The sequence below is a fragment of the Vulpes vulpes genome, chromosome 2 (assembly GCF_048418805.1).
Source record: "Vulpes vulpes isolate BD-2025 chromosome 2, VulVul3, whole genome shotgun sequence".
Lineage (NCBI taxonomy): Eukaryota > Metazoa > Chordata > Mammalia > Carnivora > Canidae > Vulpes > Vulpes vulpes.
In genome coordinates, this window is record NC_132781.1 from 139,360,793 (window position 1) to 139,384,142 (window position 23,350).

The following is a 23,350-nucleotide window of genomic DNA, read 5'->3' on the forward strand; positions in this document are numbered from 1 at the left end:
TTCTCTTTTCTAGAAGATGCTGGCACTCAGGAAGTTTACTGCAGGAGACAGACAGTACAGTAAGTGCAGTGGTTAGTAGCTCAAGCCCTGGAGCCAGACCACCTGGGTTTGCCATTCTGGTTCTGCCACTTACCAGCCATGTGACCTTGGGTTATAAAACCTCCTGTGACTCAGTTTCCATTCTCTTACAAGAATGGGGATGATGATAGAATCTGCCTCAGAGGGTGGCTGTGAGGGTTAAGTGAGTGCGTGTCAAGTGCCTGGCAGAGAAAAGGCTCTCAATAAATATGAGCGTTAGGATTAAATGATGGGCCTGAGTCTCAGGGAGTGACTGATGGAAGAGGAATCTGGAACTTGGGTCTTCAAACTTTGAGACTTGTGGGCTCACCCACTATGTAGTGCTGCCAGTCTAGAGCCCATCAGCAACTTCCCACAGTCCTGGGTCCTCAGAAGCCCCAGGTTTCACTGATGTGAAGATGACAGATGTTCCCTCTGAAGAACCAGTGATTCCTGGGGGGTCATGAGAGATAGAGAAGACTTGTGGACTGTTGGTAGAGGGAGAGTCATCTCTGGGCCAGCCTATTCTAGCTGTTGTTCCTTTCTCCTTAGAGGAGAGCCTCCCCAAGTCCCTTGCTCTGATCAGTGTTTGTCAAAGAGGATGGGGATTATCTAACCTTCTGGAGATCCTTGCTGATCCTAACTAGGATTGTGATCCCCCCCCCAAAAAATAAATTAATTAAAAAAAAAAGGATTGTGATCCAAAGACTCAAACAGCCCCTATATGGCAAATGATGTGATTTCCACCCATGAAAGGGTGGCTACCTCTTAAATGTGGTAGCAGACATGACCAACTGGAGTGGTGATGTCCAACCTGTTATGAAGGGAGGAAAGGACATTCTAGGCAGAGGGCCAATGTGAGCAAAGGCAGGGAAGATAGAGATAGCATCCACGAAGGGATCGAGTTTGAGGCTAGAAGTGACAGAAGAGGAGGCTTGCAGAGGCCAATGGTGTTTAGAAGCTGATTTCCAGAAGCTGTCAAAGTGCTTGGACTCTCTTTAGTTGAAACTGGGGAGCCAGCAAAGAGTCGTGAAGGGAGGAGGTGACAGTGGAAAAGCTTTGCCATCTGTAAAATGGGCTAACAATAGTACCTGGTTATTATAGGATTAGGTGAACTGATTCACATGAAGTACTTAGAAATGATGGCATGAAGAAAATGAAATGTTAGTGATTCTGCTGCTGTTGCTGCTAATTGTAATGTCCTCTTAGGAAGAGAAACTATAAAGGCAGAGGCCACCAATGCAGCACATAAAGTGAATGAAGCTCTGCTGGTGGATGGAGGCCAAGGCCAGCCTTACATGGAAATCCAGTAGGCCATGGACTTGTCTGCCTGCTAAAGAGTAAAATCCAAGCTCCTTGGTGTGGCTCATAGCCCAAGGTGATGTGACTTCTTTCTCACTCACTACGTTCCAGCCACCTTGTCTTCTTTCTGATCTTCAAACATGTCCAACCTGGGCCTTTTCCTTTATTATTACCCCTGCCTGGAAAGCCCTCCCCCCACATCTTCTAATGCCTGCTGCTTTCTTGTCATAAAGACCTTAGGCAAATTTCTTCCGAGAGCCTTTCTCTGAGCCCCATCCAGCACATCAGTCTTATGACCAGATAAAATTGATCTTATTTGCTTTCGTGTGTAATGTCTGTTGCTCCTTACCTCCTCTAGGTTGTAAAAACTCCATAGGGGCACCAATTATATCTTTCTTGTTCACCACTGTTTTTGTGGACCCTTGAATACTGCCTGGCATATGGAGATTGTCCGAAAACTGACCGCCCAAAATGATCTCTATTAGATATTCATTCCTTTCAAGCTGTTCCTGAGAAAGGTGGCCTATCAAGCTGAGATCAGCTATTAGCAAAGGGGAGTGGATTCAGTTTGCTGACAACTCTGTGGAAGTAGAGTCTGGGGCGGAGGGGAAGGATACTTCATAAAACAAATTAAGTTCTGATGGAGGAAGGCAGGGGGAAAAGTCCAGGGCAAGTTCTACTATGAGGCTGGTCAGGGAACTGCTATGAACTGTGGGGTCTCAAAGGGTGACAGAGGATGTGGTGGGGCAGAAAGGGGCTGGGGGAATTCAGAGGCAAGGTCCATCAGAGGGGGTAAAGAGGGCCATTGTCTCAGGCCTTACACTCCATCATGGCCCTCAAATTTGGTCTTTTGACATGATCTCCAAAGGAGGTTACGCCCAGTCACAGACACAGCAGTAGGCTTTAAGAAAGATCCTCAGGGTGCCTGGGTGGCTTAGTCAGTTAGGCATCTGCCTTTGGCTCAGGTCATGATCCCAGAGTCCTGGAATCGAGCCCCATGTCAGGTTCCTTACTCAGCAGAGAGCCTGCTTCTCCCTCTGCCTCTCACCCTGCTCATGCTCTCTTTCTCTCAAATAAATAAAATCTTAAAAAAAAAAAAAGATGCTCATTTGTATAGCTGTGATTACATAATCCAAGTAATAAGAATATCCAAGAACTCATCTTTCAAGATCTACCTATAGCATCTGACACAGTTATTTTCCTTCTCTTTGTCTCCACTTGGCTTCCAGAGCACTATGGTCCTTGTCCTACTTCCTCAGTGGCTGCTCCTTCCCAGTCACCTGTGTTGGTTCCTACTTCACCTCATCCCTCACTTCTGAATGCCTGTTTCCGGAAGGCAGCCAGAGGGAGTGCTCAGGGCCTTTGCACCTGCTCAAATTACTCTTCCTCAAGGCTGGCTCCCTCACTTTCAAGTCCTTACCTAAGGTCACTTGTCAGTGAGGTCCCTTCCCTACGAAGTACTGCACTCCCTCCAACTCTCTCCCCCTCCTCCCTGCTTTATAGTTCTCATCACCAAATGACAAATGACCTACTGCATGTGTTTCTGGTTCCGTGCCAGTCTCTCGTGACTAGTAAGTCGGCAGCAGCAGAGCTCCAGGGGAGCAGTGAACTAGTGTGTCTACTGCTATACTTCCACTGTCTGCAACAGTGCCTGACACACTGCATATTTGAATGAATGGGAGACGTTTTGTGACTTTCCCATTTTGTATATTTTCATGTAAAAATATGTAGGGAATTGTACAAGGGGACTCTGGATTCTTTAAACATGAAAGTCTAAAGCCTGATTTTTATTTATTTATTCGGAAAGAATCGGGGTACTCAGCGCAGGGACGCACCTGGTTTGCCCCGACTAACAGCTAAATCGGAAGGCCCGGCGGGCATTCACCCGGGGACGCTCGGGGGCTGCAGGGGCGCAGCTTGGGGGCGGCAGGAGGCCCCGAGCACCACGCTCCCACTCGTTCGCGCAGCGCAGCCCGACGCGGCCCCGTCCCCGCCGGAGGGAGGGAGGCGCCTCCGGGCTCGGCCGGCGCCGGGACGACCACGCAGTCGCGCACGGGGGGGCGGAGCCTGCGCGGCCGGAGGACGGGAGCGGCGGCCGCGGAGAGCGGGGGGCGCGGAGAGCGGGGGAGGCGGCCGCGGAGAGCGGGGGGGGGGGGGCGCGGAGAGCGGGACGCGGAGAGCGGGGGGCGCGGAGAGCGGGCGGGGGGGGCGGAGAGCGGGCGGGGGGGGCGGAGAGCGGGCGGGGGGCGGGGGGGGAAGCGGGGGGCCGGCCTCCTCCCTCCCGCGCCGGTCGCTCCGCGCCTGAAGCCGCTGGAGGCCGGTGCTCTGGCCCCGGAGCCCGCACCCTCCTGCCCTGAGCCGCCGCCGTCATGCTGCTGCCTGTGTTCACCCTGAAACTGCGCCACAAAATCAGCCCCCGCATGGTGGCCATAGGGCGCTACGACGGGACTCACCCGTGCCTGGCAGCCGCCACCCAAGCGGGCAAGGTAACCGCTCCCGCCGCACGGAGCCCGGGGCCGCCCGGGGCCCTCCGGAGCCCTCCGGACCCCGGGATCTCCGCGGGCCGCGCCCCGCCCCCCCGCCGCGCCGCCCGGCCCCGCCGCGCCGCCCGGCCCCGCCCCGCCTCCTCCCGCCCCCCCCCCCCCCAGCCACGGTTGCCGGGCAACCGGTGCGTCGTCTGTAGTTCTCGGTCCCGCGCAGAGGAACGAGGAATATTGGGGTCTCGCCTGAAGGCCCTTTCCGAGCAGTTGACTTTACTTGTCTTCAGGCACCTGGACAGCGTGGAGCTCCTGTGCAATACGGAGCTCAGGGAAGAAACGTCCCAGGAGGGAAGGGACTTGGTCAGGTTTAGGAGGGGTAGCGAGGCCTAGGTTTGAGCCCGGGGGGGGGGGGGGTCTCTGCCTGTCACTCTGGAGCTCCTTCCACTATTTCATATTGCCTCTCGAGGGGGAAAAAAAAAGAGGAAAATGCAAAAACCCTTATATTAAATGATTCAGATTTCATTTGATGTTTATCCATGTACATTTACGTCTTTTCCTATAATTTATACACTAAGTACCTGTTAGGTGCTTACTATGTGCCAGGTGCTGGGCAAGGTGTAGGAATCACAGAGATGAAAAAGACATGGTCATTTAACATTCAGGAGACTTGCTGAATACTCCTTTGTGCTAGATGTTGGGGATTCAGAGATAATGCTGAAATCCCTGCTTTGACAAATCTTATAATCCAGCAGACAAGGCATATCTAGGCATTGTGTGCTGATGGAAGCATCACCAAGATACATGGAATACCGTGACACCAAGTGTAATAACTTTTGACAGGTACAAAGCTTCATTACACAAATTATCTCAGCATCCTTGCTACAGTGCCCAGGGCAGCAGCATAGCACAAGTGTGGTGATCCTGGCTCCAGTACCTACTAATTTCATGACCTTGGGCAAAGTACTTAATAATAGTATCTGCCACATTGGGTTTTTATGAGAACTAAGTAAATTAATATAAAGGGCTTGGCATATGGGAAATGGAAGCATGTAAGTCGCTAGTTGTTAGTTGTTATTTTTTTGTTACTCCCATTCTACTGACTAGAATAACAGTTCAGAGAGGTAGGTTCAGGGTAATACTTGAGGTGGTTCACCTAGAAGGTGGTGGAAATGAAGGTAAAGTACCTGTTCTTGACTCAGGGTGGGTTTAATAAGCTGGTGTTTTTAGAATGTTTTATAGTTTTCAAGATACTTCTACCCATGCTGTATGTTAGATCATATGCCTTGGGATACATAAGTAGAAAGTAATGAGTAGAGCCCCATAGCACAGGGCCTGGTATAAAATAATATTGGTTATTGTCAAGAGGTACTGCAGATGACAAAAAAAAAATCATATTGGTTCTGTGGGTGCATAACAGCTAAAAAAATGGGCTGAAAATGTCCTGTGGATATTGGCTCCACACCTTACTTGTTAAGGGCTTGCTACTACTGAGCACTGTTCTTAGCTTTGTAGTTGCAAGGTTAAGACAAGTCTCACCCATTTGGAGTTTACATTTGAGAAGGGGAGCCAGACCCAAGGGGGGGAGAAAAATAGATGTGTGTGTGTGTATAATTTTAATATATATTGAAGTATATTTATAAATACATATAAATAACACCTGGATAATGTCTCCCTAGGGGGAAAAATAGTAAGGGGATGAAAATGATGGGAGAGGGCTATTTTAGATAGGGTGATCCATAGGCCTTTGATAAGATAACTGTAGATCAGAGATTTGAGGAAAAGGAGGACACAAGCCCTGCAGTTATGTTGGGTAGGTGCTTTCCAGGCAGAGGGATCAGCAAGTGCAAAGGCCTTGAGGTGGAAATATGCTTGGTGTGTTTCAGGAACATGAGCTGCTGGGGCTGGAATGGAATGAAGGAAGCAGTGAGGTAGCCAGGGGCCAGATCATATAGGGCCTGTAAGCCATATAAAGACCATTGTTTTCCAGTGATGCGGTTTGACTGATGTTTTAGATAAAGGGTAACTCTCTGGTACTGCAGCAAAGATGCAGGGAGGTGAGTGTAGGAGAAGCAGGAAGATTGGGCGGAGGTTTCTGTGGAAGTCCTTGAATGAGAACATGATCCAGAATGGAAGGAGGGACACTGAGTCTAGGTCTGTTTCTGGAGTTGGAAGAGTGATATAGAGAGAAAGTCCTGTGACCTGTGTAATTGTATTTTTGTTTAGAACTTTAAATAAATCTGGTAAGTTGTAACCCGATATTTTATATTGAGACTTTAAAAAATGGTAATATTCTATGATCCAGGTAATACAGGAATATATTCTCCTTTAAAAATAATTAACAACAAAATAATAATAATTAAATATTCCAGGTAAGGCTAAAGCCCTCTTTGACCATTGGAGCCCAGGTCTCTAGCAATAGGATTTTGTCATTTTAAGTGGGATTCTGTTGAGAATGTGAACCTTGACTTACTGGCATCTGGTCTCTGAGCCTGAGCAAGGATTTTATTTGTTTGAGCAAGGATATTTCTTGCATGATGAATGTTACTGATTTCCTCTGACGACATTTTTCCTCTCATCATGGGCTTGAGGGGACCGGTTGAAATTCTATTGTTAGCAGCTAGAACAAATGTTGCGTGAACTATATAGCCAGTCCCTTCGGCTGAAGGCACGGGGAGTGATCCATTTGTTGCGTGACTGAACTTGGTTTTTTCCATGCCCGAGGGATAGGTAGGTCTCCTGGAGACTCAGAGAACAGCATGAAGGGAAAGAGGGAGAGAAGTCTGCTCCTGGGAGTCTTGCTGCTCTTGGTCACAAACCCCAAACTTTTTCTGTTCCAATAGCAGCAAATATGAAGTCCATAAGTGATTTCCACTCCTGTTCTCCCTCAGCCTAATTACTGGAAGACTCCGAAAGAATTCTTTTGTTCTGAACAGTTAATAAAAGGAAGTAAGGCACGGTGGCTAGAGTGTAGGGTCTGGAACCAGACACCAGGCATCAGGTCTTAGTTTAGCCCTGTCACTCATTAGTCACCAGACCTGGAAAGGGCCTTGACCCTTCTGACCTCATCTGTAAACTCAGGGCTTGTTGTGAGAATCAAATGTAGTAATGTTTAGAAAGCATGTTGTTAAACTATTGCACAAATGAGGCTGTTAACACGCTATTCCATAGCTATGTACCTTTTCTGTATATTTCTAATCAATTCCTTTGAAAATTATTTGTTGTTGAACAGGCAGGTAATAACTTAAAACTAATCCTCTTTGGATTTTTATTGAAGGGATGAAATACTTATTTAAAATTGGTGAATTTTAAAACTGGAAGAGGCTTAAGGGGTCTCTAGTGCGGTGCTTCCCACCTTTTTTTTCTTCATGTTGTCATCTTGGAGCTTTTTTTAGATAGTGAAGATTTCCCTAATGAAATTTTAACTCCATTGATAGACTGCATGTCTGTTTTTGTACTGTGCCCTTTTGGAGGGCTACAAGCCATTTTATTTATTTTATTTTATTTCATTTTATTTTATTATTTTATTTATTTATTTATTACAAGCCATCTTATTTATTTTATTTTTTATTTTTTAAAAAGATTTATTTGTTTGTTTGTTTGTTTATTTATTTATTTATTTATGATAGAGAGAGGAGAGACGCAGGAGGAATGAGAAGCAGGCTCCATGCCAGGAGCCCGACGGGGGACCCGATCCCGGGACTCCAGGATTGCGCCCTGGGCCAAAGGCAGGCGCCAAGCCGCTGAGCCACCCAGGGATCCCATACAAGCCATTTTAATATCTAACATCCTCCTACCCCACAAAGATACCAGTCTGGGGTGATTCTGTCTACAGTAGTTGAAACTGCAAAATTAATTGACTTTGGACAATTATTTAATTCTGTCTTACTAGTATAGACCATGAAACCGTGAAAAACTTTGATTGCATGACTCAGTTTAAGTTTGTCAAACAGATCTACAAACTACTGGACTTTAAAACTATCAGTTTTAACCCTTAAAACAACCAGTTGTTTTTTTTTTTTAAGTTTCATTTATTTCAGTAAGCTCTACACCCAACGTGGGGCTTGAATTTACAACCCCAAGATCAAGAGTCACATGCTCTTTCAAATGAGCCAGCCAGGTGCCCCTAAAACAACCAGTTTTAAGGGTTGGGAAGTGAATGTATTAGGTGCTTGGATGAAAAGATGCTAAAGGAAATGTTTATTACTATATGTTACATCATCTTCTTAGTATGTAGTAATCACATCGTAGCTGGTAGCGCTTCCCAAATGTTGGTCGAGAAGAGGCTAGTTTGTAAGAGGGCTTTGACATTCTGCTGGTGGGTAGCGTATAAGCTGCCCTGGTGAGCAACAAGGACATGTTCATTACCTCGTTCTTGAGAAGACTAAGAACCACTGGATTTCCACGATTCATAGTGATTGAAAGCCAGCATACACAGAACTGTTTAAGAGTTTCAAGTTTTGTAGGTGATTAAAGTGACCTCTTGTTAGTGTTTATATCTGTTAATACCTCAAGTCTTTTAAAAAAAATATATGTTAATTTTACATTTTTGGTATTTTTAGGGGATGTAACTAACTGTTTCTGTTTTAGGTTTTTATTCATAATCCTCATACCCGGAGCCAGCATTTCAGTGCCTCCAGGGTCTTCCAGAGCCCCCTGGAATCTGATGTTTCACTTCTCAACATTAACCAGGCAGTCAGCTGCCTGACTGCAGGAGTACTGAACCCTGAACTCGGCTATGATGCTCTTTTAGTGGGGACTCAGACTAACCTTCTGGCTTATGATGTCTACAATAACTCAGATTTATTCTACAGAGAGGCAAGTATGCCCCTTTATAACTGTAGCATTTCCATTACTCACTAATGTCCATTGGTATTTTATGCTTGAAAGAGATCAGACATTTATTTTGGTTTGCTTATTGTATGGCTCTTGTAATGTGAACAACACAGATATTTTTCCATTTGCATCTGCATTCTGCTTGACACTTACTTGTTTTATCATGGTTGGTAACCACTTGGTGCCACTCCAGCTTGTCTCCCATTGGGTACATGGGATACCATGGTACTCTGATACCACTAACTGTCAAGATCTGTTGAGAATTCAGCCAAGAGCCAGGAAATAGATCTCCTGGTAGCTTTGCATTAAAGTTTAGTGTAGTAGTTTATAGGAGAAGCAATTACTGTGCTCTGCTGTCTACAGGCTACTGCAGCTTTTTACCCAAGTTATTCATACTCATTATGAAAAAGATAGGGAAGCAAAAACAGAAAAAAATACTCATAATTTCTCCATCTAGGGCAGCCTGGGTGGCTCAGCAGTTTAGCGACGCCTTGGGCCCAGGGCGTGATCCTGGAGACTCAGGATCAAGTCCCACGTTGGGCTCCCTGCATGGAGCCTGCTTCTCCCTCTGCCTGTGTCTCTGCCTCTCTCTCTCTCTCTCTCTCTGTCTCTCATAAATAAATAAATAAAATCTTGAAAAAAATTTTCTCCATCTAGAAATAACAACTTTTTTTATTTAAGATTTTATTTATTTATTTATTTGATAGCACAAGCAGGGGGAGCAGCAGGCAGAGGGAAAGGGAGATGCAGGCTCCCCACTGAGCAGGGAGCCCAATGTGGGGCTTGATCCCAGGACCCTGGGATCATGACCTGAGTCAAAGGCAGATGCCCAACTGACTGAGCCACCCAGGCACCCCGAGAAATAACACAACTCTTAAATTGATTTTTACTAAGTGAAAGTTTTTTACAAAATGGGATCATATTATATACATGTAGCCTTTTTTCCCTACAACTTATATTACTATAATATATTAACATACATTAAGATATAATTCGCGTATCATACAATTCACCCATTTAAAGGATACAATCTAGTTTTAGTTTATTCAGGGACTTTTGTAGCTATACAACAATCAGTTTTTTTTTTTAATTTTTAAAAAAGATTTTTTTATTTGAGAGAGAGAGAGAGAGGAAGAGGAGCAGCAGAGGGAGAGGGACAAGCAGATTCTGCACTGAGTCTGGAGCCCAAGGCGAGACTTGATTTCATGATGTGAACCTAAATCAAGAGCCGGACTCTCAACTGACTGAACCCGGCCAGGTGCCTCTCACCACAATCAATTTTAGAATATTTTTATTATCCCTAAAAGAAACCTAGTCCCCCTTAGTAGTCAACCCACATTCTCCCCCAACCTGTCTTACTTGCAACCACTGATACTTTCTGTCTCTGTAGATTTGCTTACTCTGGACATTTTACATAAACGAAGTCATAGAATATATGATCTTTTGACTGGTTTCTTTTTCTTAGAATAATATTTTCAAGGTTGATCCATGTTGTAGCATATATCAGCACTTCATTTTTTTTTTTGGCTGAAGAATTTTCCATTGTATAGACATACCATATTTTCTTTATTCACTCATCAGTTAATGGACATATGTGTTATTTCCACTCCCTGGCCCTTATATGCAGCTTTTTTTGTTCAGTACCATATTGTGAACATCTTTATATGAAATTACTGTATATCCATGCATCATTCTTACTGGTTCTATATTTTTTTATTGTTACTATATTCTGTTTTGCTTAATCAGTTCCATATTGTTGCATATTTATGTTGTTTCCATAGTTTTTATATTATAGTTGATACTTTGATAAGCATATATCTTTGCCAGTTTCTCTGATTATTTCCTAAGGATAAGTTCCCAGAAATGCAATTACTTCTTTTTTTCCCTTGGTATTCTTTAATTGAGATAAAATGTACTTACAGTGAAATGCATAAGCCTTACAGGTACTTTTCAGTGAGTTTTCATCCCTGCAAATGACATGCCCTATAAAAATATAGAGTATTTCCATCAGTTCAGAAAAATTTGTTGTGCCCCATTCCAATCATTTCCTATATCTCCTAGACACTCACTGTTCTGATTTTTATTACCTTAGCTTAGCTTTCCCTGTTCTTGAACTTCATACAAATGGAATCCTCCAGAATGCAATCCTTGGTATTCGGCTTCTTCCACTGAGCATGTCTGTGAGAGCCATCCATGTTGTTGCATAGAGCAGCAGTTCTTCTTTGTTGCTGAGTAGTATTCCATTGTGTGATTGTGCCACAATTTATCTATTCTTCTGATCATAGACCTGTGGGATAGACATATTGGGTTATTTCCAGTTTGGAGCAATTAATAAAATTGCTATAAATATTTTTGTACTAGTCTTTTTGTGGGCATATGATTTAATTGATCTTGGGTATACTTAGGAATGGTTATACCATTTCACACCTCTCACCCATAATGTATGAGAGTTCCAGTGGCTCCATACTCTGTCAACAATTGGTAATGCCAGTCTTTTCAGTTTTAGCCATTTTAAGGTATGAAGTGGTATCTCATTGTAGCTTCATTTTGCATTTCCCTCATGACCAGTGATGTAAAACACCTTTTCTTGTGCTTAGTTTCCACTTATGTGCCTTCTTTTGTGAAGTGACTAGGTCTTTTGCCTGTTTTTTATTAGTAGTTCTTATGTATTATTGATTTGTAGATTTTCTTTGAATATACTGGGTACAGGCGCCCGTGGGTGGCTCAGTCAGTTAAGCATCTGACTCCTGATTTTGGCTCAGGTTATGACCTCATTGTCATGAGATTGAGCCCCACATTGGGCTCTCCACTCAATGTGGAGTCTGCTTGAGATTCTCTCTCTCTGCCTCTCCTGCTTGTGCTAGCTCTCTCTATAATAAATAAATTTTAAAAATGAATATATGGGGTATAAACTCTTATTTATATATGTATATGTAAAATAATATTTACAATATACATAACAAATAATGTATATAACAAATATCTTCTCCCAGTATGTGGCTCATTCCAATAAGTAGGCATCTTTTGATGAGCAAAAGTTTTTGATTTTGTGGAAGTCTAGCTGTTCATTTTTTTTTCTTTAATAGTTAGTGATCTTTGTGTTGTTCTGAGAAGTCTTTGACTATTTCAGGATCACAGAGATACTCCTTTGTTTTTATAAGAGACTGAAATTGAGTGTAGTATGTGTATGTGTGTATATGTACTTACAGAGAGAAAGATTGATTGGTTTATTTTAAGGAATTGGTTTATGCAGCTGTGGAGCCTGGTAAGTCCAAAATTTGCAGGTTAGGCATCTTCCAGGGAAGAGATGATGTTGAAACTTGAGTCCAGAGAGAGTCTGGTCGCAGAATCCTTCCTTGGGGTATGTCAGTCTTTTTTTCTTTTAAGGCCTTCAACTGATTGGATGAGAACTACCCACATTATAGAGGGCAGTCTGCTTTACCCAGAGTCTGCTGATTTAAATGTTAATCTTGATTCCATTAAAAAAAAATGCTTTCACAGAAACACCTAGAATAATATTTGATTCAATATCTGGGTACCATGGCCTAGCCACGTTGATACATAAAATTAATGATTTCAAGAATGTAGCTCTGCAATTAAAGACTTTTTTAAACGAGATTTTTGATAGGTTTTAGTAAATTGCCCTTTACAAAAAATACTATTTTCCACTTTCCCTGCAGAATAGGAGAGTGCCTGTTTTATCACACTCTAATGAACCGGGATTTTATTGTTATTTTTCATCTTTCTGATCTGAAAAATGAAAATGACATATTGTGAGAATGAAGATTTTCATGTTTGTTGGTGATTTGTATTTCTTGTGAATTTCCTGTTCTATTAAAAATCTTTTTGGCTTGGATGTTTATCGTTTTCTTACTTGTTTTCTATTACCTGTTTTATTTTATTAACAAAACAATTAGCTATGTGTCTTAGATATTGTAGCTATTTTTTCCAGTTTATTGCTTACCTTTTAACTTTATCTTTTTATTGGCCATTTAGCAGTTTTGATTTCTAATGAATTTTTCTGTCCTTTATAGCCAATCTTTTATTTTTCATGGTTTTCCTACATGAAGATTATATAAACAAGGACTGTTTTCCTGTATAATAAACAATTGGTATTTTCAAAGATGTCCTTGAGTTTTCTAAAAATAAATTAAATTATGCTTATATACTTTATTCAAGAAGTCTGGGGCACTTATTAATTCTGGATGGTGGGTATGTAGGTATTTGTTTTATTATTCTTTATACTTCTCTGTAACTTTACGATGAAAAAGACTAGTAGTAAGAGAACTAGGTAATAAGTATCAAAAAGGTCTCCATCCAACATGGTTAAAATGGATTACGAAAGCTTGGGTGTTAAAAATGCGTAAGTTTGATTCTGCCAAGAATTTGGCCTCTAGAACATGTAGAGAGCCTTGGATTTTGTAGCAGTTTATTTTAGTGGATTAGTGTGAGAAGCCAGGGGCCTGAGTTGATCCTGGGTCTCTGCTCTTCCCTGTGGAAGCACATATAGGCCATGATGACTGTCTTCAATGCATGGCCCTGGCCTGCCTCTCAAGAGACCATGTGGCTTCTCTCAGATGATGACAGAGAGATTTGAGTATCCAAATAAAAATAAGGATATAGGTTATATCCACTATGCCTTTGCATCACTGTATCTGAGTTTTTATGTCTTTTTTTCCCCCTTAGGTTGCTGATGGGGCCAATGCAATTGTGCTGGGAACACTGGGGGACATCTCCTCTCCTCTTGCCATTATTGGTGGAAATTGTGCTCTGCAGGGTTTTGATCATGAAGGAAATGATCTCTTTTGGACGGTATGAAGAACAAAGCATTCTTTTAATCCTCTTAAATATTTTTACTTTTAAAGTTCTTTATGCTTTGTTTTTGACCATCGACTGTAATGGATAAGAAAAATGAAATAGAACCGTATTTCTAATTCTGTACATTAAAAAAAAGAATTTTTGTAATTAGAATAATACCCATTGGTGGTTTGTATAATCCTCTTTCATGTAGCTAAAGTATTTGGATTAAGTGAAAAAAGATGGCATATTAATGAGTTTTGGTTTTATTTTCAGGTTACTGGAGATAATGTTCATTCCTTGGCCTTATGTGACTTTGACGGTGATGGTAAGAAAGAGGTGTGTGGAGGAGGAGATACTTATCTTGTGTGTTCAGCTGAATAATTTTCCCATGACAATGAGATTAGTGTTAAGAGAAGTGTTAGCTTCTCGAAGGCGATTTTGGTACCTTCTTACCTAAATGACAAGCTAACTGGCCTCATTTGTCTTTCTCTTCTTTTGAATAATGAATTACTTGTGTTTGTCTAATATCAAGATCAAGGCCATGATGTTTCAAAGACACAGGACAGGGAGAGGGGGCAGGACAGTTGATGGGGCAACAGCCATATTCCCAGTCTTACAACTTGCTTCTGATGCTTTGAAACCATATTATAAGTAGTTTTCAGTTGTGGCTAGCATTCAGGAATCTAAGTTTTAGAGAGTGACCTTTGTTGGTTACTCTAGAAATTAACCTCTTGAGCAGCTGGCAGCATGCTGTGTTGGGCACTGACTTACCTGTGTCTTGTCCGTGGCTGCTGCTCTCTGGCATTTGAAACAGCTTCCATCTGCAGGCAGAGGAAGGCACTGAGCCAGGGAAGCATTTTCAGCAGCTTGATGGGAAAACATATTCTGGCAGGATGTGCAGCCCACATGGAGGGCTAAAATCTGTAATGGACCAATAGGTGGAATGTTCCTGATTACAGGGAACTCTCTGGCTAGCAGTAGCCCCGTAGAAAGTATCATGCCATTCTTCGTTTGATTTATGGAAATTGTGCTGTGTTCACTTGTTGAACTAAAGATGCATCATCCTTTTTCCTTTCAGCTTCTCGTCGGATCAGAGGATTTTGATATCCGAGTTTTTAAAGAAGATGAGATTGTGGCAGAAATGACAGAAACAGAGGTAAGAAATGCCACATCAGAATCATGGTAACTTCGGGCAAGATCGATTAGCACAGTGGAATGTCACATCAGATGAGAGTGCTGGGCTCTCTTCCCTCAACCCAGACAGTTTTGGGGTAAAAACTGTGGGAATTAAACAGAACTGCACATTACAGAGAAAGACACATTTAAAGATCTGTACCAAGATATATTTTGAGAGTTGGGGGAGGTGGTGGTGGTGGCGGAGGGAAAAAAAGGTATATTTTGAACAGACTGATTAAATAGAGAAAAACTATGGAGTACATAAAGGCCTTTCTTTTAGTGAGTTAATGCATATAGATGATGATAATTACACTAATAATGGCAACCATTTTTTATGCACTTAATATATGCCAGATACTGTTCCAAGCGCTTTATATGAACTAACTTATTTGATCCTGCAACAGCCCTATTAGGAAGATATTATTCCTATTTTACCAATGAGGAAACTGGTATTAAGTTCCTTTGTTAAATTACTGATACATGGTCATGGCCGTGCAGTGGTGTGGTCAGGATTTGAACTCTCCCTTGTCCGCCTCCTCATCATCATGTATTAAATGGGATTGAATGAAGTACACAAACAAGGTTTTTATAACTTTTCCTCTCCAAATTAAATACTTCTTGGGCACATTCCTGTCGATGAACTTAAAATCAGATGTTGGAGGACTTGGCTGGTTTCTCCGTGGTTAGCATTACTCATGTAGTAGAATCTAGAAGAGTTTAAACTTCATTTGCCTACAGATTGCCTTCATCCATTGTAGTTTTGGCATTCTTAGGATATTTATTTGCTGCTGGTTCTCCAGGATTGGGCAAGATGGAAACAGAAAAATGAATTAGGATATTCTGAAAGAAGAAAGGAGAAGAACATAAGGGAACAGTGGCTTGTGAGCATTAGAAAGAGACAGCAGAGAACAACAGAAGGGAGTCTGAGCGATCAGAATGCTGGGATCCTGCTAAATTTGTTCAGGTTGTGTCTGAGAGTTCAGGTCAGAAAGCTTGAGGGCACTGGCCTCAGTACCTGCCTTAGCCACTTGTCATTACTCCTGGCCACTTACAGAAGCTGTCTAGGAAAGTCAGGCTTCTGTCCCACTAACTACAAAGAAAGACGAAAATGCAAAACCTGCATATTGATATACAAAGTGTTATTCTTGATTTAGCTCATTTACCTTTATCCTATAGCGAGGAGCATAGATTTTTACTTAGTTCTACTACACTTTTTACGTATTCACAGTTATTGTAATTGTAAACTAATAGTTGTAGGTAGAGAAAAATAATGACCCTAATGAAGGCTTAGGGGTTCTGTTTAAGTGTATGTGCTTAACATGTGATTTTTTTGGAGAGTCCTTAGCTTTCATTAGGTTCTTATAGGTATTTGCTATTCCCTCCTTCCCCCTCTTCAAAAAAAAAAAAAAAAAAGCCAACTTGAATCACTATAAATTCAAATTTATAGTAAATCTTTTCCTACTTAGTGAGAATCATTCAGATTTTGTTGGATTTCTGTTTATTGCCAATACTAGATGTGAGGAGGCTGCATTCTTCAAAACACCTTTTTCCTACATCCTAGAAAAGGACAAGAGACCATGACATAGGGCCAGGGACTTGAGCAGACTCTGGTCCACAAAAGAGAACCTAGTGAATGAATTAATGAAGGACTGAGGGACCAACAGAATCCAGGACTAAGTGTATAAAAATTGGAACTTTTTAAAACTGTTCATTTCGGAGCCATTTTTCTGTCCTTTGGTTTGATTTTGCTCCTAACTCAAATGTCGTTTCGCAGATCAGCATAATGATAATCCATTTGGCAGATGAACAGTACCGAGTATTGCCAAAAGAATGCCTTGAGCTAAATAATTCTAGAGTCCTACACAGCACTTTGCATTCAGAGTTAAGTGAAGTGGGTGGTTTTGTAGAAAAGCTGTAGGTGTAGAGGAAATTATATAACTATTCTCTGCTTTATACAATTTATTTCTTAATATCTCTTGTATTCATGCCAGAATTAGAAAGTAGATCTGCAGGAGCATAGATATCATTAAACTTTGGCTTTAACTTTAAATAAAGGATAGTTTTGTTCAGGATCTAACTAAAATTTTACCCCTTTAAAGGTGTTAAATCCTTAAACAGTCCTGTAAATATTTCTGTAGGATTTACACATTCTGTATATTGTTACATATATATACAGAGCCATGTGCTTGGGTTTGCACTTCTTAAAGGATTATATTTTTTTCCTAAAAAACACCTTTCATCTCTAGCAGACAATAAATTATGTTACAGAGAGAAAAGCATGCACATAAAAGATACTCACTTGTGGGTTTTGCAAGTCTTTAAAATTTAGACCGTAGGATATTAAAACATTTTGAGTTAGTGTTCATAACAGCATCTGTTATACATTTTCTGTATCTTGCATACTCAATTTATATCATCCTCAATCGCTCAATTTTATTGTTTTTTTAAATGATTTGCTGAAATTTGCCACATAAGCTTGATCCAAAACAGCAAACTTTGTAAGTTTATTTAATTCTGATTACCCAACTCTGAAATAGATGACATGGATCATAGAGAAGAGGAATACATTCCCCTCTAACAGATTTAAATCTAATTTTAACACACTTGGTAGCACAATATGCAATTTTATAAAGCCATACTTTGCATGGAATTGAACCTTAGTGGGAAGATGTGTCTTTGTTATTTCCTGCAGATAATCACCTCTCTTTGCCCCATGTATGGCAGTAGATTTGGTTATGCCCTTTCCAATGGCACAGTTGGAGTTTATGACAAAACAGCCCGATACTGGAGAATTAAAGTGAGTATAATTCAGCTTCCAATATTCAGGGATTTTAATGGTTGTTGAAAGACTTCTTGGGCAGCCTGTGTGGCTCAGCGGTTTAGCGCTGCCTTTGGCCCAGGGCCTAATCCTGGAGACCCGGGATCTAGTCCCATGTCAGGCTCCCTCCATGGAGCCTGCTTCTCCCTCTGCCTGTGTCTCAGCCTCTCTCTCTGTGTTTCTCATGAATAAATAAATAAAATCTTAAAAAAAAAAAAGACTTCTGGACTAATTATTGAAATTCTTTTTCAGTCCAAAAATCATGCCATGAGCATTCATGCTTTTGACCTTAATTCTGATGGAGTGTGTGAACTGATAACTGGTTGGTCCAATGGGAAGGTAAGTTTCAGGTATAATTCAGAGGACTAGTTGTTTGAGGCATATTGGCTGCATGACTCAGAACCAGTAACATGAGAATATAACCTGTCGTCCTTGGCTGTGCTTTCAAAGTTAACTTCATAATCTTTGCAACACTACAAGTTAGTGAGTCTCTTTTTGGTCTTAAAAGCCCTTTGGGAGAAAATTTGGGAGAAGATCTTTCTAAGTCTCTTCCTTGAAGAAATGAGAATGCATTTAATCGGGTTGATCATAGGCGTAGGGCAGTAAAAAAGGAATTTTAGTAAGCAAGTAATGAGCTGTTTGTATAGCTCTTCTCTAATAAATCTTTAAGACTGTCTGAAAACTTAGAATTAATGGGAAGAATCATGTTATCATATTGTTTCTCCAGCTATAAAATTTGAAATAAAATCCTTTTGCTTTCTTTCCTTTTTTAAGTTCAGATCAGAATTTTCTGCAGACTTCTGGCAAGTCAGGATTGTCTTGTTAGAAACTGCCTAAGTAGCTGCCAGATCTCCATGGGTACCATTTGCCCTAGCTTCCTTATGTGACAGTGCTGAATTGCCTGAAGAAGATCAGATAATTCCTGCCCTTGTATGTATGGCAGTAGATTTGGTTATGCCCATATGTCTATATGTCACATCTATATGTCCCATTCTTCTTTGATTTTTCTTTGTTTTTTGGCCAGGACCTTGTAACCTTCCTTTGGTGTTGTATGAAGAACAGGTTCTACAAAAATGTTGTGTTGGTTCCTGATTCTTTACCTGGTTTTGTCTTTGGCATGGGCAATAAAAATGATAAGGGAAGACTGGGGCACCTGGGTGGCTTGGTCAGTTAAGCATCTGCCTCTTGATGTCAGCTCAGGTCATGATCTTGGGATCATGGGATCAAGCCTCACATCTGGCCTCTGTGCTTAGTGGGGAGTCTGCTTGAGATTCTCTCTCTCCCTCTGCCCCTCCTACCATGCACAGTCTTTGTCTCTCAAATAAATAAATAAATCTTTTTAAAAAATAAAAAGTAATTATAAGGGAAGTCTGTGTTCCTTAGTAAGAAACATGGAAATTATAAAATGGACCATATTCTGGGGGGAATATAAACACAAATTATAAATATAAATTAAATTATTATGATTGATTCAAGAATTAGAAACTACTAGACTTGAGAAGTTATCAAAAATTACCTTAAAAAAAAAGTTGCTTTCAAATATGACAGTGGACCTAGATGTTTTTAGAGTTAAATGCTTTCAAAATTTTAAGGAATTTCTATTATATAATCTTCCAGAACATAAAAAGAGATAAGAAAGAAAATTAACACTGTTCATTATATAAGGAGAAAAACTGATAATTACATTTAATAGAAATAGCATATAAAGGAGAAAATATACAGATCCAACATGTGATTATAGGTGTAGAAATACTAAATGAATGCAAACAACCGATTAACTTTGCATTTAGTAGGTCCTTTGTTGAGTTGGAGGGCCATTCTCTCCTCCAGGGCAAAACATCCACGCTGGATAAAGCAAAAGAGTAGAATATCCCTAGAAATACAGATGAATACAAATATTCATTTGTAGCCTTGCTTCTTAGTAAATGAAACTCTCTTATTTGTAGAATGTTGTGTAAATGCAGAAGCAAGGTCAGTTCAGTCTGAGAGGATTTACTTTTTTTTAAAGTAGTCTCTGCAGTCAGCATGGGGCTTGAACTCGCGACCATGAGATCAAAAGTTGTATGTTCCATCAAAGAACCAGCCAGTTGACCTGAGAGTAGTATTAATGTGCTAAGGGCTTTGGTAAATCCAGGCTACTCATTACTTCACAAACTTTAGCATCGATGATTATCAGGCTTTTATGTGTTGTTGTTATTAAGAGCGTGGATACTTGGATGTGAATTCTGTAGACAGAGGTAGGAGCCAGTAGTAGGCTGTGATCTAAATGACTTTATTTTTGTTGTTGTTGTTGCAAAGTTTTGCCCTTGAACAGACAAAAATACTGAAGGGCACTGGCTACTGAAATGATTGCTCTTCCGGATTTTCTATAGCTACCCTTTTATTGATAACACCTATTCTTGCTTGAAACAGAAGTCATTTTAAGCACTTATTCTTCATTGTTGTTTTTCAGATGCATTTGTTTCATTTATTTCTCTTTGCCTTTCTTGGGAAGAGGAGGCTCCGTGAGGATAGGGGGGCCCTCTGCAGTATCTAAGTAGTTTTTACATGGAAGAGTGACTCTTAAATGAGATTATTATACAAGATGATATGATGGAAAGTTGAGCTAACTTGGTGTTTTTCACACTTTAAATGTAAATATATTTTATACACATATATGATAAAGATAAAGCTTTTATACAGAACCAACATTTCCTGTGCACATCTATATGTCAGACTCTGTTCGAAGTGCTTTAATGTATTAACTTTTTAGGCCTCATTCTGGCCCTGTGGGATGTAGGTGTAGTTATTTTCCTCAGGTTCTTGTTCTTGACCTCCCAGATCGGGAGATCAAGCATGGAATGGTTAAGAGATATTCCCATGATCCCACAGATAGTAAGTGGCAGAGCTGGAATATGAACCCAGATAGTTTGGACTCGCCCTATGCTATATATATAAGAACTGGAAACCCATTTCTCCAAATGAAATGTTATGTAAAGGTCAATGTGTAAAACAGCTTTTGTTTATAAAGAAGAAAGTATAGCTGGTTGTGGCCCCTTATGGTCCCCTTGGCCCCAGGGTTCATAGCTGTCTCCTGAGAAGCCACGGGGCTCCATGGAACACTCTTGAAAACTGCTAGACTAGCTGACCTTTAAAGCTGATTTTGACTTTAAAATCTTGTGGGTATTTTCTTTTTTAAACTACAGCATAAGCTATTTTTCAAGTTCTTATTTATTTATTTTTTTTAGGTTGATGCTAGAAGTGACCGAACTGGGGAGGTCATCTTTAAAGACAACTTTTCTTCTGCAATTGCTGGTGTGCTAGAGGGAGATTACCGGATGGACGGTCACCCACAGCTGATCTGCTGCTCAGTGGACGGGGAAAGTAAATTGGGACAGGAAAAATCCTTGTAAAGTTAGATTTTCAATTTGATTGGGTCAGAACACCAGGCAGTTCCACTATGAAGTGTTTGTATGGATATCCTCTCATCCTAATAAATTCACCTAGATGGGAGGATGAGAACTTAAGGTTTTGGCTTTTAAGAATAGATTGATGATTAAAAGGAGACCTGGCTAGGCTGATGTATTCTTCAATCTGGTGAGGGTTTTCTCCTTTTGTTCAGTCCGGGGCTACCTGCCTGGCACAGCTGAGATGAGAGGGAACCTCATGGATACCAGCGTAGAACAGGACCTGATCCGAGAGCTGAGTCAGAAAAAACAGAATCTGTTGCTAGAACTCCGTAACTACGAGGAAAATGCTAAGGTAGGTCCTCATGTGGGAGGGGAAATGCAGTCTGGAAAAGGTAGGAACTGCAAGTGTGGAAGAGGACTAGGTGTCAGCATCTACACAGCGGGACCCTCTCTTACCCACTGGTGGAAGTGGGGATTGCTTCGGCCTTTTTGCCAGAGTCAGAGGTGAGAGGGCATGTGTTCTTTAACCTGGAAATCCCGTCTCCGTGCAGCTGGACTATAGAAGTATTTGCATAAGTGTCCAGAGACGTTTATGGCAGCACTATTTAAAAAAAATTTTTTTTTAAAGATTTTATTTATTTATTCATGAGAGAGATAGAGAGAGGCAGAGACACAGGCGGAGGGAGAAGCAGGCTCCCTACTGGGAGCCGGATGTGGAACTCGATCCAGGACTCCAGGACCACACCCCGGGCCTGAAGGCAGGCGCTCAGGCACTGAGCCACCCAGGCGTCCCATGGCAGCACTGTTTGTAGCAGTGAATGTTTGGAAGCAACTGAAATGTTGATCCATAGGAGGGAGTGTGCTGGGGGATATTAAGCAGCTCAGGAGAATGAGGTATGTGTACTTGGACTAAGATGGAAGGATATCTGTGGCCTTACTGAGCGAAAGAATGCAAGAACAATACGTATAGAATATCTCTTACCTTTTCCAAAAACAAATAACATCAGAGTTGACAACCACAATACCTTTGTGTGTGCGTGTGTTTGTGTGTGTGTGTGTGTGTGTGTGTGTGTGTGTGTGTACTAGGCTGGCTGGAGGATGAACCAAGAGGTGGAACTTTGATTTGTCTTGTCATGGGTAATTATATTTGAATTTATTATACTAAGTGCATTAATTTTGCTACTTTAAAAGAATACCACCAAAAAAACTATAAAAGGCATGTTGGGGTACAATGGACCCTAACCACAGAAAGGGACAGGGTATTTTTTCCTTTGGGGAGAGGTCAGATAGAGAAAGGGAGTGATAATGAAGTGAGTCTTCTGAATTCTAAAGAATCAGATTAATATCATGATTGAGAGTCAGTCTTTTGAAGCCAAATGGCCATATTATTTAGAATTGACATTAGTTCACTGCTTTGGTGACTGAGCTGGAAGTGGGAGGATGTTTTGCAGGCTGAATCGAGCAGTCCACTGAATGAGGCTGATGGGTCTCGGGGCATCATCCCAGCCAATACCAAGCTCCACACCGCCCTCTCGGTCAATCTGGGACATGAGACCCAGGCTGCTCATGCAGAATTGTGTATTTCCACCTCTAATGGTAAGAAATTATTTATAGCTGGCATCTGTGGACACATGTGCCATCTTGGAGTGGTTCTTGAGCTGCCGTTTTGTCTTTTCTCTGCAGACACCATCATCCGAGCAGTACTGATTTTTGCTGAGGGAATTTTTCTAGGTGAAAGCCACGTGGTACACCCCAGCATTCACAATCTTTCCAGCTCCATCCGCATCCCGATTACACCTCCCAAAGATGTCCCTGTGGATCTGCACTTGAAAACCTTCGTGGGTTACAGAAGCAGGTGACCCTTTGCAAGGCACAGTTCATGTCTAGCCAGCATTTAGAGGAGAGCCAATGGGTAGATATTCTATTGTGCCATGGATTTTGGCAGGCCAAAGGAGCTATTTGGTGGTTCTACCCACCCAGGCAAGATTTCCCATGACCTTTACTTCCCTAATTGGAAATTTTTTCAAAAATAAAAAAAGGGCATTTTAAACCCTTGGTGCATGTATGTGTATGTATAAGACTTATGTTATCTTTGATCCCAAGCCCATTACTGTAGTACTTAACCCTCAAGTTTTTGGGTTTTTTTTCCCTTCAACGAAACCCCCTAAACAATTGGGTCACAACTCAAGTGACCCAGTTGTGATTTTGTAGTTATTTTCTGGGCCTTGCATTTTGAAATAATATTCCATGCAATCCATTTCTTTTCTTGTGTTCCTCTGGTTGACCATAGCACCCAGTTTCACGTATTTGAACTGACAAGACAGCTCCCCCGCTTCTCCATGTATGCACTGACCAGCCCTGACCCTGCCAGAGAGCCCCTCAGCTATGTCAACTTTGTCATTGCAGAACGTGCACAGAGGGTGAGTGTCTGGCTTTTCTCTTTCAGTATTTTTGCACTTTAGAATCCTTTGGATGTTCTTTCATAGAAGGGGGAA

At 41.4% G+C, this 23,350-nt stretch overlaps 2 protein-coding genes across 6 annotated transcripts in view; one reads left to right on the forward strand and one right to left on the reverse strand.

Annotated features, from left to right (window-relative positions):
• LOC112929632 (metallothionein-4) overlaps window positions 1-3,930 on the reverse strand; it is a 34,577-nt gene extending 30,647 nt beyond the window's left edge. For 3 of the 4 annotated variants that reach the window (XM_026011781.2, XM_026011780.2, XM_072750197.1), the window contains exon 1: window positions 3,813-3,918. The gene's annotated coding sequence lies outside the window, so the exon portion shown is untranslated. Of the gene's footprint in view, window positions 1-3,812 lie in introns of all 4 variants that reach the window. The other variant, XM_072750198.1, reaches the window with a different exon arrangement.
• Window positions 3,606-23,350, forward strand: part of BBS2 (Bardet-Biedl syndrome 2) — a 30,595-nt gene continuing 10,850 nt past the window's right edge. The window contains exons 1-12 of one of the 2 annotated variants that reach the window (XM_026011778.2): window positions 3,606-3,845; window positions 8,427-8,654; window positions 13,359-13,484; window positions 13,746-13,808; window positions 14,551-14,628; window positions 17,341-17,445; window positions 17,719-17,805; window positions 20,694-20,829; window positions 21,068-21,207; window positions 22,289-22,451; window positions 22,539-22,710; window positions 23,146-23,275. In XM_026011778.2, the coding sequence (XP_025867563.1) occupies window positions 3,729-3,845; window positions 8,427-8,654; window positions 13,359-13,484; window positions 13,746-13,808; window positions 14,551-14,628; window positions 17,341-17,445; window positions 17,719-17,805; window positions 20,694-20,829; window positions 21,068-21,207; window positions 22,289-22,451; window positions 22,539-22,710; window positions 23,146-23,275 (1,545 nt within the window). In that variant the 5' untranslated portion in view covers window positions 3,606-3,728. The remainder of the gene's footprint in view (window positions 3,846-8,426; window positions 8,655-13,358; window positions 13,485-13,745; window positions 13,809-14,550; window positions 14,629-17,340; window positions 17,446-17,718; window positions 17,806-20,693; window positions 20,830-21,067; window positions 21,208-22,288; window positions 22,452-22,538; window positions 22,711-23,145; window positions 23,276-23,350) is intronic. The other variant, XM_026011779.2, reaches the window with a different exon arrangement.